Source organism: Bombyx mandarina, chromosome 25 (genome assembly GCF_030267445.1).
Source record: "Bombyx mandarina strain Sakado chromosome 25, ASM3026744v2".
NCBI lineage: Eukaryota > Metazoa > Arthropoda > Insecta > Lepidoptera > Bombycidae > Bombyx > Bombyx mandarina.
Genome location: NC_143231.1, coordinates 9,490,340 through 9,510,790, shown reverse-complemented (window position 1 = coordinate 9,510,790; position 20,451 = coordinate 9,490,340). Strand labels below are relative to the sequence as shown.

Below are 20,451 nucleotides of genomic sequence, written 5' to 3'. Positions count from 1 at the left end.
GTATTTTGCAGCATCAAGAGGTCTCTATAAAAAATGCATCAGGACGCATTTGCTAAAAAAAACATTTTCCCGAAAGTTTCAAACCCCGATACAGACGCAGCACACGATACGAATACATTCAGTTTTAGCCAAAAAGCCACGACGACTTCCAAATAGTTTAAAAACCATCGCCCCGCCAATCTTTATTGCTATGCTGCTTATAGTTTAAGTATTATATGAAACCTGACTTTAATTTGATTGTTGACAATTATTATTGGATATAGGCATATCGCAAATGAATCAGTTTAAATAGCGAATATTTCATTACAAAACATAATAATAATAATAAGCCTTTTTATTTCATGCAAATAATAGGTTACATACACATTTCAAGTATAAAAGAGAAATTATAAATACGTGTTATTAGCATCACTATTATTTTTTTCTTCTTTTCTTTTTTTGAAGTGAAACTTCTTTAGGCGCATGGGGGTAAAATTTTTACAGAACGTCACGCAGGTATGCAACGGAAGTGACATCAAACTACTATTGAAATTAAGTACTTGTCAAATGTCAGTAGTAGTAGTTGTGGTATTTTTCCAACTGGAAAGGCAAATGTATCATACCATACAGCCTAATATTTTATAATTTTTTTGTGAAATTTTTTAATAGGAATTGAAATGAAATGAAAAGAATTTGGAACATTAATCAAATAGCATGAAATTAAATTAGTCAATTCAATTGGCAAAATATTAGTCATTTACAATTTAGAAATCTAAATATAACGTGACTGTCAACACTGAGGCTTGAGATTGACATTTGACAGACTTTTGGCGGGAACATATCTTCCTTTTTCCCTTCCTCTAAGTCTCGGAAATCTAAAGTTTTAGATTTGTATAAATATAAGCAAGACTTATAAATTAGTTCGCCAAAAAAGTTTCACTTCTGACATGTGTGCTTTGTACGCACGCACTTTTTCTTCTTTTCTTCTTTATAATTACAAAACATTAAACACAAATAATTCGTTTTCGTTTTTAAATTTGTCATGTACGAAAACTTGACATTCAATTCTCAGCTATGATCGTAGCAACAAAGTTAATGTCCATTTAGAATATGTCATTGTTACAAAAATGGACGCTAGCGCACATTTATTTCGTCACCGGCCAATTGTGTATGCGAGGAACATTTTTTTTTTTTGTTCTCGGAAGTTTTAATATCACTTTCGTAACGGTACACATTCGTGCTGCTAATGTCCTAGCGTCATGGCGACTTTATGCGGCGCTTCTTCATCAAATGGATAAAAACGTGATTTAATTTTTTTCGCATTCTCTATCCGCTTCTGCGATGTTTCCGTGGCCTTCTTCAATAAAGGCCTAATATGATATGCACAATTGAGGCCTATAAAATCAAAAGCAGCTAAACGCCATAATGTCGTAAAATGTATTAACAATGGCTCTATCTTGTTTAGTTAGTTGAACATGCTTTAGTGTTTTCATGTTATAACAAATGCAGCTAAACCTCTAACAAATTCAGTTCAAAAAAAGTTAAGTTTACTCTGTATTAAGTACTAATAAACGAAGTTTTATCATTTAAAATTCAGATTATTAGTAATATTCTCATTCTTTATAAATCTGTTTTAAAATAAATAATATCGTAGCTATACGAACAAAGTTATTTCAGATTCTCAAACCGGGAGTGTTATCAACACTGGCCCTAGCAAGAGCAGTACTTCGATGGATCGAGAGGATCCGTAATGACGTGTTTAGGGCCAATTTTTGTAGTATACCTGAATATTTGACAGACTTGGATATAGCTGCCTTTGATTTTATAGGCCTCAATTTAACTAAGTAAACAGAAAAGCACGGAAAAAAGTTTTAGCAAGTCTATTTATAGTCTGTATACCACCCTGCCTATTTCTGCCGTGAAGCAGTAATGCGTTTCGATTTGAAGGGTGGGGCAGCCGTTGTAACTATGCTGAGACCTTAGAACTTATATCTCAAGGTGTGTGGCGAATTTACGTTGTAGATGTCTATGGGCTCCAGTAACCACTTAACACCAGGTGGGCTATGAGCTCGTCCACCCATCTAAGGAATAAAAGTAAAATGTTGACAATGTAGAAAGGTATTTGATTGTTCGCGAGGTGAAGTGATAATGAAGGACTAAGTACCGATACTAATTATTATTCTATTCCGTTTGTTTTAAAACATATTTTAATTTAATATTTTCCAAAAAAAATTATTCACTACCTTAATTATTATCTTAATACTACAATTGGTGATATATGTTGAGTTCATATAACTACATCGTAACCTCTTACATTAAGCTTTATTGCGTATGACAGATAGTGTTGTGAACATTTTAGATAAAAGCTTCGTTCGATTTTATGTAAATGCTATGCAAATAACGTTCTCGGCGTTTTGTGCATGCGCATAGCGTCAAGTGTTTCCGTCGGCCGCCCGCTGCGGGACGCCGCCGTGTCTGCGAGAATCGTACACCAACGATCATTATTTAATAATAATTGATTTTAGTTTTAATTACTTGCTAATAATATACGTTTGAAATTGGAATGTTCGAAGTTATAATATTGTACGTCATCTTTCTCTATACATATATGAATATAACAAAGTGTCTGTACATGGTGTTTAGATAAAAATACTGGTGGTAGGACCTCTTGTGAGTCCGCTATTTCTGAAGTGAAGCAGTAATGCGTTTCGGCTTGAAGGGTGGGGCAGCCGTTGTAACTATACTGAGACCTTAGAACTTATATCTCAAGGTGGGTGGCGCATTTGCGTTGTAAATGTCTATGGGCTCCAGTAACCACTTAACACCAGATGGGCTGTGAGCTCGTCCACCGATCTAAGCAATAAAAAAAATGTATCAGGATACGATCTATGTACCTCGTTTTTAATTTTTCTCTCCGTTTATTTGTTTGTTCATGGTTCAAGTTATCAAGTGAAATAAGTTAATAGGTTACACGAATAAGCTTTTTGAAAGAATAGACTATAGTTATACAGTTCATAAAGTTATACGTATTAGGCGGAGAATGATTTTTCCCTTCGTGCCTCTCAAGAATACGTAGTATTGATATCATCTCGCACAAGCAACTGTTCTATACCAAACTAAAAATAGTTTAATTTTAAACATAATTCATATGAATACCGATTCTATTTGACGTTCTCTCGCAGTTATTCTCGGTATAATTTTACGAACATTCGAGAGTCAAACTCCTCACGAACCTGTTAAGCTCGCATATTTGTTTACTTCACTCCGTCAACAGAACCCTTTGAGTCTCCGAATGTTATACGTTCTCGTGTTTACACACGTCTACTCGTCGGTATTCGCGTGTAAAACGTGTTTTTTTTTTTCGATACGACTCTATGAGTCGGCAACGACGAAAATAGGACGCATCAAATTCGGTATTTTCTCGTTTCATATTTCGCACCCGAGTAATTACTGTTCAATTTATTGACTATTGCGTTTTAATTATGTTACGTTATATATTCATTTTTAGATCCATAAATGGACCTTCATCTGACTGTCTAAATTACCTATTGATGAGATAAAAATTTCGGTCCCATTAAATTAATAGAAAAGCGGAACTATTATAATATATTTTTTTCATAATTTGTAATTTCGAATAATGTACAATGTGCTTAGTGCGAGTTTTGTAACATTCTCGATTGCGTAAAAGCTAACTCAAATTTGTATGGAGTTAGAACGTTTGCCGCTAGGGGCGCTGTTCCAAATGCACACAAATTTGAGTTAACTTTTACGCTATCGAGAACGTTACAAAACTCGCACTAAGCACACTGTTTCCGTGGTAATGGAACATACGTTAATTACGCCTGTGACTCGTGAAGATCGAACCAAATACTAAATGTTTTTCATCCAAACCTTTTTTATTCTACATTATCATTAAAGAACGAAAATTAACTCCCAGCTTGCTTTCGGCACAGCTAAGCCTCTGCCTACGACGAAAGGCCCTTTGCTAGAGAGCTTTGCTGCCCTTTTCCAAGAAAGAGATATTACAAAACTGCATAAACATCGAGTATGCGAGTCCATTGGATACGTATTATTGATCCAAATCCATGCGTCTTCTCATCCATTCGTGGCAGGAGAAAACCTGGTCACCCTGTACACACTTGGCGGCGCACCGTGGAGAGTAAGATGAGGACTACCGGCATGACCTGAAGTGATATCAAGGAGCAAACGCAAGGCACGATCAAGTTGAGACAACTTGTGACTGCCCTATGTACCAGCGGAGTGCCCTAGGACAACAACAACATACGAGTCCATTCTAAAGTATAACGGTACAAAAATTTTACAAAAAAAGGCGTAGGGTTTGCCTGTAGAATCACAAGTTCTAAAAACATTTAAATAGGATTACCGATCGTCTGAATGTAACTGATGCTTGGGACGCATTTTAGATGAGAAGCTAATGAATACGCAGATGAATTAAATTAACATAAAATATTAATTTCGATTTGTTTAACAAAGGATCAAATATTTAACGAACTAAACGAGTCAACGCCTAGTTCGGTCAGGCCGGATACATGCACCATACGATGTTAATAATTTTATCACTTCATTAAACGCTAATGACACGCAGAGTGAATCGTTATCGATTACAAATATTTGCATTCAACATTACGCTCGGTAGGGTTGACACAATTTATGAATTTATAATAATCTGGAATTGCACTGGTGTGTTGTTTAAAATTAAGGTCAGGTTTTAGTACTGTGGAAACTTAATGAATATAAAACAGAGGCCTATCGTACTCTACATAGTAATCATATTCTCACATATGAAAACTCTATTATTAGTTTGATTTGTCTATATATGTTCAATGTGTGTCTATGTATATATGTGAGGATTTCAACGTACTTTTCACTGGCTTTAAGACGTCCGATTAATTTGAAAATTTGCTAAAGCATCAAAGAAAGATGATAATCCATTCGAATAAAATAATAATTTCTGTTTTCATTACTAACTAAGCTATGTCTATAATTCATAAAAATCTTCCTAATTCCTAAACCTTCGTTTCTGATGTAAAGATTTTTATTCCCAGTGTTGGCCAATTCGTTATCGAACTAAGTAAAGATAAATAAAATATATAACTATAACACATATGCTGACCATTATGGTACATCCACAAAACGAAGTCTGTATATCGTCACCAAACTAAAATTTAAAACAAATAAAATTTTGCATATTGGTTTGATTACAGCGTGAGGCGCATCGTGAAGCGACTTGTTAAGAATGATACATTAATTATGTACAGTAGACCTAATAAATAAATAAATAAACCAATTTTGAAGCTACGTAACTTATCAGAGCCCCAATGTATAATCGAGGTTTATCTATAGAGAATCGGTCTTGTGCGACGTTGGTCTAGAATAGTACTAACCCATCTTTTCCTGTGGGTGTTGCTTTAAAGACTAAGGTATCCACCGAAGTGACGTCAGCAACGATCCTCAATATTATAATGTAGTGATCAACCGGCATTTACTAGTGGTTATATTATATCCCTCTACCAAATAATATATTCCTGGATGAAAATCGTGAGAGTTAAACTAACCCTATTTTTAGTGTCATTATATATTTATGTACAATAAAATAATGCTCAAAGTCATTTTCAGTGCACAAAAATATTTCTTGAGCACTTCATTAAACAAAAAGGCTTTAAATGTATAAGAATTTCGAAGCGGATCAAAACAGTTTATTAACACTTGCGTGAGTGTAATTACAAGACGATCGCGGTCATTTCCTTTTGATGTTCCTTCATTAGACTTAATTAGTATAACATAACAAGTAATTAACTTAGGGTAAGTTGTAACAAAGTGCCTTGTATCAAGTCACGGTTGTAATCAAACCTTTCTCTTCCCGCCGAGAGTGTAACGTCCCGTGGGACTTATTTTGGGTGCGGTACAAGTGATGAGAGATGCCGAATTTATATTTTTATTGTGCTATACTGACCTGGTAGCGCAGTATCTAGCGCTCCTGATTGTTGCATCGAGGGCCATAGGTAGGTTTGCCACCCGTACTTTATAGTAAATTATTGTACGTTTTTTCAAGTAATTGTATACTTTATGTGAACAATAGAGTATACACGAAAATACTTTATTCGGCATGATTTGGTTTCTTTGGGATTTTAAAAAGTTTAGTCATAATGTTTTGTTTCGTTAAGCCAAAGACATCGATTGCTCAATCGATGTCGCCACTCGCCAACGCCACATCACCTAAGCGCTCGTTTTTATAACAAATATTTCTGACCGCAACTTAACCTCAAATGTCAAAAATGTCACTGTCATTAATTGTCAAAATGTCTCGTATAATTTGTTCAATGGTATAAAAAAAATGTATTTAAACATAATAATAATAATAAATAAATTGTACTTTATTTTAATACTATGTACCTTTTTTTCCTACCTATAATAGCCAATGTACTTTATTTGCAAAAAAGGTGGCAGCCCCAGCCGTGTGTTCCATGCTCACATCGGGCAAACATTCGTGCAATAAAAATATTTCTTTGCTCTTTTTCTGGGTGTTCATTATCTGTATACGTATGTTTTTAAATATATATAAGTATGTATTTTAGTCTCCGGCACACATACATATGTGGACGATAACGTTCAAGTTACCTATCAGCTTCAGTAACCACGATATACCAGCTGGAAAATGAACAGAAACATAACATTGTTTTTGATATAATTTTTATACATATGTTCATATATGGGAACTGGTATTTGGACGTTATATAATTGCTCAAGTAATTTAGAGCGTCAGCACTTTTATGCATTTATACTAATCGAAAACTTTGAGTATTCCTGATCACTTAACCTAGATATCGCAATCTTGAAACTTCTCCACGAGATGAAGAATCTACCATTGTATCCTGTAAAATGATTATACAAAGGAAAAAGCGCTAAATATCAAATAATTAACTTAATGCCTATTCAAATAGACAAAGAAAACAGTTCTGTATCTTTTCTCTTCTGTCAATATTTAATTTTCGTTTTAGCTATGGACTTTGAATGAAAGAACAAGAGGAAAAGTGTTTAATGTAATCCTGAGATGTTAGATTTCGAATTAGATCGAATCACGACCACTAGTAGTCGATCTTTAGTTTCCATAAAAAACCTGGAAGTTTGATTTGTTTCTACGTGTTCATTATTTATATAAAAACCGGCCATACTCGCCCGCTTCGCTGGGCATTTAAAATTAACATTATTATTTATTGTCATTATTATTAGGGAGTCCAACACTCATATTATAAATATTAGCCTATCCATTAAGTACATGTATTTTCTACATGGATACCAAGTTTCAAGTCAATCGGATGCATGGTTCAGTAGTTTTAACCGGAACATCCGTAAAAACCACTGTAGATTTATATATTAGTATAGATATAGATGTCAATATCAACTATTCTTGGGAGGAAGAATACATGAATTTGATTTTTTTTAAATAATACAAAACGCCGTATTTTCTATGTTTTGTAATAGAAGCCGTCTTCTGATAAAGATCTTATCGGACTCCAACCAGGATGAACAGTTAGAAACGTGAGTCCTTTATCGCTAATTACATCTACGTTACGGCGTTCATAGGACACCACAGATTAATGGCGAGATAAAAAAAATAATTTGTATTTTTAATTCAATTTAATTTTTTTTGTTTTTGTTTTTTTTATTTTTTTTTATTTTTTTTTTATTGCTTATATGAGTGGACGAGCTCACAGCCCACCTGGTGTTAAGTGGTTACCAGAGCCCATAGACATCTACAACGTAAATGTGCTACCCACCTTGAGATATAAGTTCTAAGGTCTCAGTATAGTTACAACGGCTGCCCCGCCCTTCAAACCGAAACGCATTACTGCTTTACAGCAGAAATAGGCGGGGTGGTGGTACCTACCCGTGCGGACTCACAAGACGTCCTACCATCAGTAAGTTAAACGATGCAATGTTTTAGCTTTTATTTTAATTTTTCGCAATTTTACCGTTCGCGAGTTTATTGGTATTAGGACGTTATGCAATTAGCAGTTAATTCGGTCCGCTAATTAAGCGGTTTTTTTTTTGTTTTTTGACTGCATATTAATAGGTGGTTCCGCAGAAAGAGCTTCTATCAACAACAAGCGACAACCCAGCATATAAATTCGACTAAAGAACACTTAATAAACGCACACAATGATTTTAGATGAACAGTTTTCCATTTACAAAAAAATAATACGAAATTAATTTTGTTACAGATCGCTGCTGTTGGCAGCCATCGTGATAAGTAACTGTATAACGTGGACAGCATCAAGGCATCATTATACACATAATGTAAGTTGATATGTAAAATATATGACAACATGTTTCTTCACTCTTACATTTTTTTTCAGCTGACAAGCGAGCTATTTTTATTTTATTGCTTAAATGGATGCACGAGGTCACGGCCTACCTGGTGTTAAGTGGTTACCGGAGCCCGTAGATATCTACGAAGTAAATGCGGCAGCCACCTCAAGATATGAGTTCTAAGGTCTCAGTATAGATCACGGCTGCCCCACTCTTCAAACCGAAACGCATTATATGCTTGACGGCAGAAATTGGCAGGGTGGTGGTATCTACCCGTGCGGAGTCACAAGACGTCCTACCACCAGTAATTACGCAAACTATAATTTTGCGGGTTTTATTTTTATTACACAATGCTATTCCTTCACAATGGAAGTCAATCGTGAACACTAGTTAAGTGCGTATTTCATTAGGAAAGTTGATACTTGCCTACAAGATTCGAACCGTGTTGCATCGCTAGATACGAATGCACCGGACGTGTTATCCTTAATGCCACGATGACTTGTGAAGCTATGAGCAAATGTATTTTTGTTTTACCTAAGCTGATGGCCTTGAGAGCCTATGTCAGCGTAACCCTAACATGTAGGTGAGCTCTTGGGGCTCAAACCAGGAGGCGTTGCTAACACTGGCCCTAGCAAGAGCAGTGCTTTGCAGAATCTACCATCGGATCGAAACGCGACTCACTGAGAAGATCCGGCGAGAAACTCAGTGGGCTGTGTCTATGGCTTAGTTTACTCGCCGAATCCTTCGTCGCAAGGGACGGGTTCGACGGGAACGGTGACCGGGATATCAATATTACGATGTATTAACTGAATTCTTTTAACAACGAATAAAAGCAAATACACGTAAATGATATAATTATAATGATATTTAAACATTCATACGATGCGATAAGCAGAGAACAATAATATAGGATCAGTCATAAATTTCTTCACTTTTATTTTGAATTAATAAATGTAAATTTGTTTTTTTTTTTAAGTATTCTTAAGAAAATAATGTTCCATTTAATTTATATTTGATCGCCCATTTGTTAGCTCTAAAAGGTGTAATTATGAATTAAGATAGATGGAATATGTTTTAATTATCCAAATTTATCCGAATATATGTAGCGATAGCCATCCTAGAAGAAGACATTAAAATAGGCTTATATAAAAACGAAGTTCGAACAATCGGAGTGTCTGCCGAGAAATAATAAATATAATAATACCCGCACTGTGGAAGTTCTTCACTATGCCGTTTCCTATATCTACATTTAATATATTCCTATATCTACATTTATATCTACATTTAAGCACAGAACGAGGTCTAATATGTCTCGTCCGAATTTCTCTTGCACTGAGCTAAAAAAAGACAGACTTTTCTAACTTGTGCGGAGACCGTAACTTCAATTTAATCTAGAAAGGATTCGAATGTACATATATATAAGAGATTTTATTAAAATGTGGCCAAAAATAATAAAAAAATCAGAAATTCATTTAACATAATCCCCATCACATTCACGAGAGTATATTTTTCACTACTTAACGTGAAAATCTAAAATGGCTCAGACAAAAGTCAATAATGATTAAAATGAATTGCTGTTCGTTAGTCTCGCTAAAACTCGAGAACGGCTTGACCGATTTGGCTAATTTTGGTCTTGAATTATTTGTGGAAGTCCAGAGAAGGTTTAAAAGGTAGATAAATATGAATATGCTAGGAATTAAATAAAAATAACAATTTTGTTTTTCCTTTGATGTGTCCCCCGTCGGTCTTTTATTTATCGATAGAGGCACTGCAAAGTTGCCGGGTCAGCTAGTGAAATAATAAAAACACATTTTATCGAATGAAATTACGCTCGTTGTGTATTAACCAGCCTTGACTTTTCCAACGTTCAACGACACGGAACATTACCGTACAAATTTATAGGGCATTTCAATCGGCCGTCTCAGAGATAGCTCCGCACACAAGTTCATTGGCGAAACGCGGCTTGAACATCTGCGGAACATGATAAATGGTATCATACAATTTAACAATCAACATATCAACGTTGATCGAATTGAATTTTTATTCGATTGTCGTACATTTAAAATGGTTTATATCTGTTTTTAACAAAGGTAATTTTTTACTGCGTACTACTTATTAAATAGATACGTGATTTTATACTGGGTGCTATTTCGTTATAAACTAGAATTGCGTCAAGAGAATTGCAGTAAACAAACTGTATTTCTTCATAGTCTGAGAAATCTATATATTAATACGTGAAGCAAAAACTTTGTATCCCTTTTTACGAAAATCGCGCGGACGGAGGAGTATGAAATTTTCCACACTTATAGAGATATAGAGAAGAAGTGCACAATGCTAATATTTTTTTTAAATAATGCATAAAAGATACATTAAATCAATAAAGAAAACATTACACACACTACATACCATGTATTTGACGCACACACGCATTCATAGGTAATGTTTATTGTCAAACTTTTGTTCTTGACGTCTGTTGTCAAATTGAGAATAGATTAAATATTGTTTGTCTTTGTTAATATTTTTTATAGTGTAGTCTTGGCAAAATTTGTGATTATAGAAGTATAACATACAATCATAATAGTGTACAAACTTACAATTCCAATTAATTATAGTCGAATTTCGACTATTGCAGGACCTCTAGTATGTATAATTTTGTTAATTACAGTATAGATTCGGTGGCCTGTATTTGCTCGTGTCATGTATTGTCATTTTCCGATTTGCAGGACGGAGCAAACGTTCAAATTTAACAAATTTGGCAACCACTATTGGCCAAGTGAGCCGTATGCTCGATGACGTAACAAAAGTCATAAAAAAAAACGGTTTACACGAGTCGTACACTTAGTTAACAATTTGAATCAATACTCTTACGATTTAGACTGGTTTTTGTAAATGTTCTTTACATTATTTCCGACATTTCGAATAGGTACGTACTTCACAGTATTCGTTGTCAGAGACTTCGGAAATAATGTAATGACTTTAAAAAAGCGAGATAAAACCTTTAAAGTTGTTTTAATCTATCTTCTATCTATATATATAAAAATGAATTGCTGTTCGTTAGTCTCGCTAAAACTCGAGAACGGCTGGACCGATTTGGCTAATTTTGGTCTTAAATTATTTGTAGAAGTCCAGAGAAGGTTTAAAAGGTAGATAAATACGAAAATGCTCGGAATTAAATAAAAATAACAATTTTGTTTTTCCTTTAATGTCCCCCCCAAAAGTTTAGGTCTTTTATTTATCGATTGAGGAAGTCTGCCGGGTCAGCTAGTTAGTAATAAATCCTTCAGTTTTATGTCAGAACGTTGATTTTCGTTGTGATAACTACGGTCTCCGTTAAGTAATCAACATCGCGTGGACTATGACACATCCGCACGCCCAGAATATGTAGCATATATTTTTGAATTCTGTACACGTGAGCCCGGATTTTACGATATGCTTCGACCAATATCTGTTTCAACCCTCTGTGCTCATTCGCTTACCGATCGTTCAAGATACAGGCACGTCAGTCACAGCGTGAGATCATACGTTCACGACGGCCTTTATTACTTACATTTTTAAATAGTTTTAGGGTTGAACCTCTGACTTTTTTTATTTTTTATTGCTTAGATGGGTGGACGAGCTCACAGCCCACCTGGTGTTAAGTGGTTACTGGAGCCCATAGACATCTACGACGTAAATGCGCCACCCACCTTGAGATAAGTTCTAAGGTCTCAAGTATAGTTGCAACGGCTGCCCCACCCTTCAAACCGAAACGCACTACTGCTTCACGGCAGAAATAGGCAGGGCGGTGGTACCCACTAGCGCGGACTAACAAGAGGTCCTACCACCAGTAAAAAACCATGACTTCATGTTGATTTTCGTAAAGAAAAAGACCTTCTATGCGAAGGCAAATTATTGGTATTTAAATTGATACATGTTTATTGATAAATTCTTGTAAAATCACATCACACATGTGACACTGAAACTGTGAAAATATAATATCTTTGAGATATAATCAAACTAAATCGTGTATTTTATATTAGGTCTATTAATTCGATGTAATTAAAACTTGTACCTTGCATTATAGTAATTGTGCTCAATAACGCGAACTGACGACATTTTATCAATAAAAACCAAATATTTTCACAAACTAGTGAGACCTTATGGTATACATAAGCAAGCTATATATATTTTATGTATACTCTAAGAGTGAGACCCAATATAAGATGAAATTCCATTAGCGCACATATAGTGGATGATTTTTAACTTATACCTTTGCAGTAATAGCAAAGAAATCGCAAATCTTTGTTTCGCTGGATCAACAAATATTTAAAACAAAAAAAGATTAGAACAACCTATAAACAAATATATAAATAGTTTAAAAAAAAAAACATATCGTGTAGGTATCAGCCCTATTTCAAAGTAATAGAAAATCATGTGAACTGCCATAAATCTAATCAGGGCTGGCGCCACACTGTTGGGTGCGTTAACATCGCCACTCCTAGTGTACTCAACAATATTTCGGGACTCGTGTATATTCTCTAGTATTATTCATTCAAGGATGATGCTCGGTCGACTATGATACTATGACCGAAAAATCAAAACAATACAATATTAACACCTCTTTGAAAACCCTGTACGGTTGTAAATTGTAAAATGATTTTAGATACCCCATACTTTGTGTGTGTTAATGAAGTTATTTTTGCTTTATCAAGCACTGAAGCGACACTAATAATTAAAATGGGCCTATTTGAGTGGTGAACGGTGGCCGATGTACACAAGCATCTGCTTCCGTGACCATGCGAGCTGTTTATTTTAGAGATGGGCAGGGCGAAAAGAAAATATCTCAAAAAGTAATTAAAATGCAAATGGGACTTTATGGGACGAAACGCTATGTCTCAAGGTGGGTGGCACACTTACTGTTATTGAAATTGACTCGGTTAGCCGTGTCGTTCGGTGAGTCGTGCCTGTCTACTTTTAATCAAAAGATGATATAATTAAGAGACACTTGATCGCAGAACCACCAAGTAATTTCAATCGGTAAAGTCGATTTGCAACTTCGCTCGAGATTGAAAACCGGACAAAATAAAACTGTATAAAGGTTTTATGGAGCTCTTTCCTTTTGTCTGTTTTTTTGATATTATTATTGGTTATTTTGCCCATGAGCCGTTTACGCTTCTAAAGCTGTCTTACGCCCGATTCGCCGATTGAACAGTAGCGGTCTATGAGTATAATAACAGAGTACGTTGATTAAACTTCCCGGTAGAGGGTATAGGCCCGCGGGGGCAGATCCCACCATCCTACCTCTTTCTGTACGTAGACAAGTGGATGTTGCAATGTTGGATAGCCGTTCGGTAACTCTTGACGACTTGTTTATCGTAATAACATTGACCGGTCACATCGTAGGGTTCCCGCGTCCATCGAACACTACACAAGCAAACTTGAACCGACACAGAGCGCAAGTCATTTCCTTCTTACTAACCAAACATGGCGCGCTCTCAGAAAATTGATGTAGAATATCCAATGAAAGCAGATAAATTAGTCAGGTACTAAGTTCACGAACCGCCACAAATAGAGAGAGATGGAAAAGTACCCCCTGAGTTTCTCGCCGGATTTTCTCAGTGGGTCACGATTCCGATCCGGTGGTAGATTCTGCGAAGCACTGCTCTTGCTAGGGCTAGCGTTAGCAAATTCTCTCTGGTCGAGCCCGTGAGCTCACCTACCCTTTCGGACGTAGTTAGATTAGCCTTTTAGGCTACCAGCGAATAAGTAGGGAAAAGTAAGTGGGGAAGCCGCAATCAACCAATAAGATATCATCTTATTGGTTGATAACTACGAACACTCCGCCAAGTGGGTTTCCGCCAAGTGGACTGAGAAAAGAATAGGTCGCCATGTGAACGTCTTTCCACTGAAAGTAATGAAAAGTCTGAGAGATAATCTTAACAAATGTTTTTGCCACGAAGCAATAATGCGTTCCACTTTGACGGATTACTTGTAAGAATAATTAAGAATTCGATATCATGCCTCAAGTCGAATGCTGTTATCAGCGTTGCGAGATAATAACAAAAAAAAAGTTAATTCAGTAGACAAACACAAAACTCGCAGTTCAATACATAGAATTCATCCAATAAACGTTCTACGTGTTCTCTGTGAGCTAATAGAAAGTATCAAATTGAAAATTAAATTTTAATAGTAATAACTAATTGAAATTATGATTCTCTCGCCAGGTCTCCAGACACCGAAGTAGACACAGACGGCAAGGCGCTGGTTTATATCTATCAGCGTCTTACGTACTGCCCGGAGGCGAAGGAAACGGCTGGGGCGAATGGGGTGACGTCACACCCTGCTCTAGAACCTGCGGCGGTGGAGTGGCCAGTCAAAAGAGAATATGTTTAGAAATCGGGTAAATGAGTTCACCTATTCAGTAAGCTAATTTTAGTTACTTTTCAAATTTAGTTACATAAATGTTTTAAGACGTTCGGAAAATTTGAAATATTTGTCGGCCCTTGTAGAAGTAAATATCGATTAAAAAATCTTAAGACACCAGTTACGTTTTCGTATTATTGTTTCCTTAGAGCAGTGAAACCAAATAAGCGACTATAGTTTTTCTTTTATGAATTTTTAAAAAGACTACAGACTCGTTTCTTTTCAAATTTTAGTTAACTTTATTTTATTTTATTTTTAAATTTATTTAATCACTAGCTGACCCGGCAGACTTCGTAGTGCCTCAATCGATAAATAAAAGACCTAAACCTTTGTATAAAATAACCTTAAAACACACAAAGGGAATCCGTCCGACGAGGGACAAATGAAAGGGAAAACAAAATTATTATTTTTATTTAATTCCAAGCATTTTCATATTTATCTACCATTTGAACCTTCTCTGGACTTCCACAAATAATTCAAGACCAAAATTAGCTAAATCGGTCAAGCCGTTCTCGAGTTTTAGCGAGACTAACGAACAGCAATTCATTTATATATATATATATATAGATTATTGTAATTAAAAAAGCTAAATACAACACCAAGACTGATATGTCTGCGAAATGTTGTAAAACGTTGAAGCTTCTAGAGCATAGCATTGTAATTTAACATGTACTTCGTTCGAACTTGCAGTCCGAATGGAGAGCCACAGTGTACTGGCGGTGATACCAAATACTTCTCTTGCGAGACCCAGGACTGTCCTGAAAATTCACTCGACTTTAGAGCCGAACAATGCGCCCAATACAACAACGTCACATTCAGAGGCAAGAAATACAGGTATGTGTATGTTTATAAACTAATACCACCAGCCTAAATCACACACCACGTATTAAATCTGTGTTCATAAGGTATAATTCATAAGGTATCGAATATTTTAACATTAGTAAAAAAAATAACATATTAACATATATTATACAAATAAAATGTTTTCGCGAATCAGATGAATGTTATAAACAAAAACCATTTAATCTATAATTGTCTAAGGACATCATCAGCGTGACCACGTTCTGCCCAGTAAAACACCATAAATTATTGATCGATTGTACAAATTAAACACGAGATACGCCAAAGTATTTTAAAAAACTATATTGCATCTACAATGCGAGAGAATTCGTTTGCTTAAATCATGTATTCTCTGAAATTAATTGACCTATTTTTCCATATAGATGGGTGCCATACTTGAAAATCTCCAAACCTTGCGAGTTGACATGTATGCAGCACGGAGACCGGTTTTACTACCGTCACAAAGAGAAGGTTATCGATGGGACTCGCTGTAATGACGACTCCTTCGACGTGTGCGTTGATGGAGTTTGCCAGGTAATATACCTTAGTACTTCAGCCCAGAGGATCTTTACCGATAGTCGGCTATAGATACGAATATCTTAGCAATCGATAGATTCATCATGCGTTGCTGTGAGAGGGATTTGGATAACGACATTAGACTTGCGATCCTGGTGTAGACTTGAGAAGGCCTTATTGATTCTTATAATGCTCACCTCAATTCTCCGTATGCCTCTCCCTGCCTGCCAAATTTGATAGGAACCTACTAGTGCGACTATAGCTGTTCATTCAAGTATAGAATTTAGGGAAGCTCTTGAAAAACCAAGGCCTTTTAGTAGGTTAAAGAGAGATTTTGCTGATATATCTCTCGCTCCCACTTCGACAGCTTATAAACTAACCAGTAGCAGTATTGCAAGACTACACGGACATAATATCCCAGTGCCCTAATCTTTTTTTGCCGCTAATCGTTACGGTCTTAATGGAGAACTTACTTATCTCATAGTCACGTTGTGGGGTTTGTACATATATCCATACAAACTTAGAAAACAATGTTTTTTATTAAACATAAACATCTTCTTAGTAGACATACTTATGCAACTAGAGTTTCTCATTTGTTCGAATTTCGACTGTAGTCACTGACACATTAAGATTTTAAATTCATTTTATGTACAGTTTTTCTTTTGTTTTATTATTTACAGCTATTTTTTTGTTATTTGGGGGAGAGGTGAGGGCTGCGTTGTTTCCCAAACATTTATATTGATCTTAAGCTCGTCAATAGATAATATGCAAAGAAATATCTGTAGATAAACCTCTTAGAAAGGATATTTTGTCGCTATAATAGATATCGAGGGTTGGAAGGCTTCCGAGAGCCGTTTAAAGTTTGAAATTTAGAAAAAATATCATTTCAAAAATCTTCTTCAGCTATTTGAATACAGTAAACTTAATTGAAGTTCAATTAAAAACATGGGACTATTGATGTGTTAAGACCAAATAAAACGCACCTTTAATTACAAAGATAAATGTCGTGTAAAACCAAATAGTATTTCACCCCTCGGTATATAGATAGATACTCTTTAATACCAGGTTGTTTGATTGTCCTTGTAGCCCGTGGGATGTGATATGATGCTCGGATCCAACGCCAAAGAAGACAAGTGCAGACAATGCCGCGGCAACGGACACAACTGTCATACAACAAAAAAACTCATTAACACACAGGATCTCAGAAAGGGTACGTTTTTGTGTTTACCTTAGAGCTTATAACTTGGGGCTTAATGAAGATCGACTTAGTACTACTGTTACGCGCTGGGGTTCGGGATAAATAAAATTCCACCAAAGTACAACTAAAAACTGTATTCAACACTTAGAACGCGTAAAACACTCAACAAACACTTTAAAACTCTCTATTCGCTTCTTCCGTTTCGCTTCAGGTGATCCGTTCGCTGTTTCGCTTCGAGTGGATCCGATTACTAACTGACTGCGTGCCATCTTTGCAACGCTTTTATAGCCGAAACCACATCCCTAGAATTGTCCACACATTGCGATTATCGTGTTTCCGCTATCTGGCAGTAGATGGCGTTGTACTTCTCGAGCGTTCTAGGTGCTACTACATCCTTCGATATTCGTTTGACTATTTGGCGATAAATGGCGTTACTCTTACCGGCGTAACAGTACGATGCTTGCCACCCGACAAGAGCATTGACATTGACAAAAAGCTCTTTAGTCAGGCAGACAAATGAATCGGTTAAAATATTCGCTTCTTGACTGTTGGTTGGGAGGTAATATGTTTACATTTTATTGCTCTAGTTTGTTACACGGACTCAAGGGCTATATTTTATAATATTAAGTAGTACTGGATTTACTATAGCACCGCTAAAAGTAACCGGTTGCAACTAATTCATTTAAAGCCGTATCTTATTTGAAACTCCGGAGTAGAGTCCATCCATACTACCAGAAGCCACTGCGTTCATCCACAGTGCGTTTCCAGATATCTTTTTTGCCACGTACCATTCGTCTTTGGAATTAGCTCCCCTCCACGGTGTTTTCCAAGCGCTATGACATGTCCTTCTTCAAACGGGGCTTGTGGAGAGTACTTAACGGTAGGCAGCGGCTTGGTTATGCCCAGGGCATTGCTGAAGTCCATGGGCGACGGTAACCACTTTCAATTACACATTCAATTACAAATCATCTCGATCCAATTGAAATTCAGGGATTGTTCATGTATTACAGGCTACAACGACATTCTGCTTATACCGGAAGGCGCCACCACGATCTACATAACAGAAATAGAGCCTTCGAACAACTATTTGGGTAACTTGTATTTTTTTACCTAAAACTAAATTATATTATGACTAAATTATAAACTAAATAATATAGTTTTATAAAATCGGTTTTGAAGAGATTAATCAACATTGTAGACGTGTGTTATCTTCTATATCGTTCCCTCACTACTGAGGATCGCGACCACATGTGACGTTCTTCCACTGTGGTCGGTTATGTGTTACTAGTGGTAGGACCTCTTGTGAGTCCGCACGGGTAGGTACCACCGCCCTACTTATTTCTGCCGTGAAGCAGTAATGCGATTCGGTTTGAATGGCGGGACAGCCGTTGTAACTATACTGAGACCTTAGAACTTATATCTCAAGGTGGGTGGCGCATTTACGTTGTAGATGTCTATGGGCTCCAGTAACCACTTAACACCAGGTGGGCTGTGAGCTCGTCCACCCATCTAAGCAATAAAAAAAAAGCATGAACCGCATGGTACAGACTACCACCAAGTGCTTCTCTTACTAGATCCGACCATCTGGCTGGTGTTCTGCCGACGTGTGTTACAAGTAGGTAAATTTGTTTTGCTCCTATACGACTGTGTTGTTTGTTTCAGCTCTGCGCTCGAAGAACGGCACGTACTATCTAAACGGTGACTACCACATCGACTTCCCCCGCAGCATGACCATCGCCGGCGCCCTCTGGAACTACGAACGCAACCAGCAAGGGATCACCGCTCCCGATAAACTACGCTCCTTGGGACCCATCAACGAGCCCTTGTACCTTTCAGTAAGAACTCCTATAGTTTCAGTTAGGGGTCACGAAAAATAACTATATGATATAGACTAGCTTTTACCCGCGACTTCGTCCGCGTGGAATAAATAGTTCACAAATAGTGTGAACTTATAAAATTTTCAACTCGAATTTTTTTAGAACAAATTTGGTTAGCATAAAAAAAGTTATAGTGAGCCAACCTCATACAGACATATGCTGTCGCGTACTTTTTTTTAGATCTTTTAAAGGGGAACAATTCTTTCATACATTATTTTAGCGAAACTTTAATCGTTTTTACAGCGCATGCAGCGGAAGCTGTCAAAAGGGAAAAAAACCCGATTTTGAAATGTTCTTTATTGGTGCTCCGCTTTTATTGGTCTTATCGTGATGTTATGTAGCCTATAGCTTTCCTCGATAAATGAGCTATCTAACACTGAAAGAATTTTTCAAATCGGACCAGTATTTTCTAAGATTAGCGCATTCACCGTGATAGGGGGGGGGGGCACTGGAGAGGCATGGAGTGCCCCTCTACCTCCGCCGGCTGGTTGGGTCCTATTTGTGGGCCAGGTCGGTCGTATGTACCGGGTACGGTGGGACCCTTCATCGTTTTCCGGTCGTGCGTGGTGTTCCGCAGGGGTCGGTTCTCGGCCCCCTCTTGTGGAATATCGGGTACGACTGGGTGCTGAGGGGCGCCCTCCTCCCGGGCCTCCGCGTTATTTGTTACGCGGACGACACGTTGGTCGTGGCCCGGGGGGATGATTATAGGGAGTCTGCCCGTCTCGCCACAGCGGGAGTGGCCCTCGTCGTCGGAAGGATAAGGAGGCTGGGTCTCGACGTGGCGCTCAATAAATCCGAGGCTCTGTGGTTTCACGGGCCGCGGGGGACGCCACCCGTTGACACCCACATCGTGGTTGGAGGCGTCCGGATAGGGGTCGGGGTGCAGTTGAAGTACCTCGGCCTCGTGTTGGACAGCCGGTGGGCTTTTCGTGCTCACTTTGCGGAGCTGGTCCCCCGATTGATGGGGACGGCCGGTTCTTTGAGCCGGCTGCTCCCGAATATTGGGGGACCGGATCAGGTTGTGCGCCGCCTCTACGCGGGGGTGGTGCGATCGATGGCCCTGTACGGTGCACCTGTGTGGGCTGAGCCGCGTAACCGGGCCACTATGGCTCGGTTCCTGCGCCGGCCGCAGCGCACCGTTGCCATCAGGATCATTCGCGGATATCGCACCGTCTCCTTCGAGGCGGCGTGTGTTTTGGCGGGGACGCCGCCATGAGAGCTGGAGGCGGAGTCGCTCGCTGCCGACTATCGGTGGCGCAGCGAGCTTCGTGCTCGGGGCGTGGCGCGTCTCCCCGAAAGTGAGCTGCG

General features: G+C 37.6%; 1 protein-coding gene across 7 annotated transcripts in view; it reads left to right on the top strand.

The window, feature by feature from the left end:
* Positions 1–20,451, top strand: part of Ppn (proteoglycan-like sulfated glycoprotein papilin) — a 137,715-nt gene that overhangs the window by 69,668 nt on the left and 47,596 nt on the right. For all 7 annotated transcript variants that reach the window (XM_089738529.1, XM_089738528.1, XM_089738525.1 and 4 more), the window contains exons 2-8: positions 8,223–8,298; positions 14,514–14,689; positions 15,403–15,546; positions 15,936–16,086; positions 17,155–17,278; positions 18,277–18,357; positions 18,929–19,101. In XM_089738529.1, the coding sequence (XP_089594655.1) occupies positions 8,223–8,298; positions 14,514–14,689; positions 15,403–15,546; positions 15,936–16,086; positions 17,155–17,278; positions 18,277–18,357; positions 18,929–19,101 (925 nt within the window). The remainder of the gene's footprint in view (positions 1–8,222; positions 8,299–14,513; positions 14,690–15,402; positions 15,547–15,935; positions 16,087–17,154; positions 17,279–18,276; positions 18,358–18,928; positions 19,102–20,451) is intronic.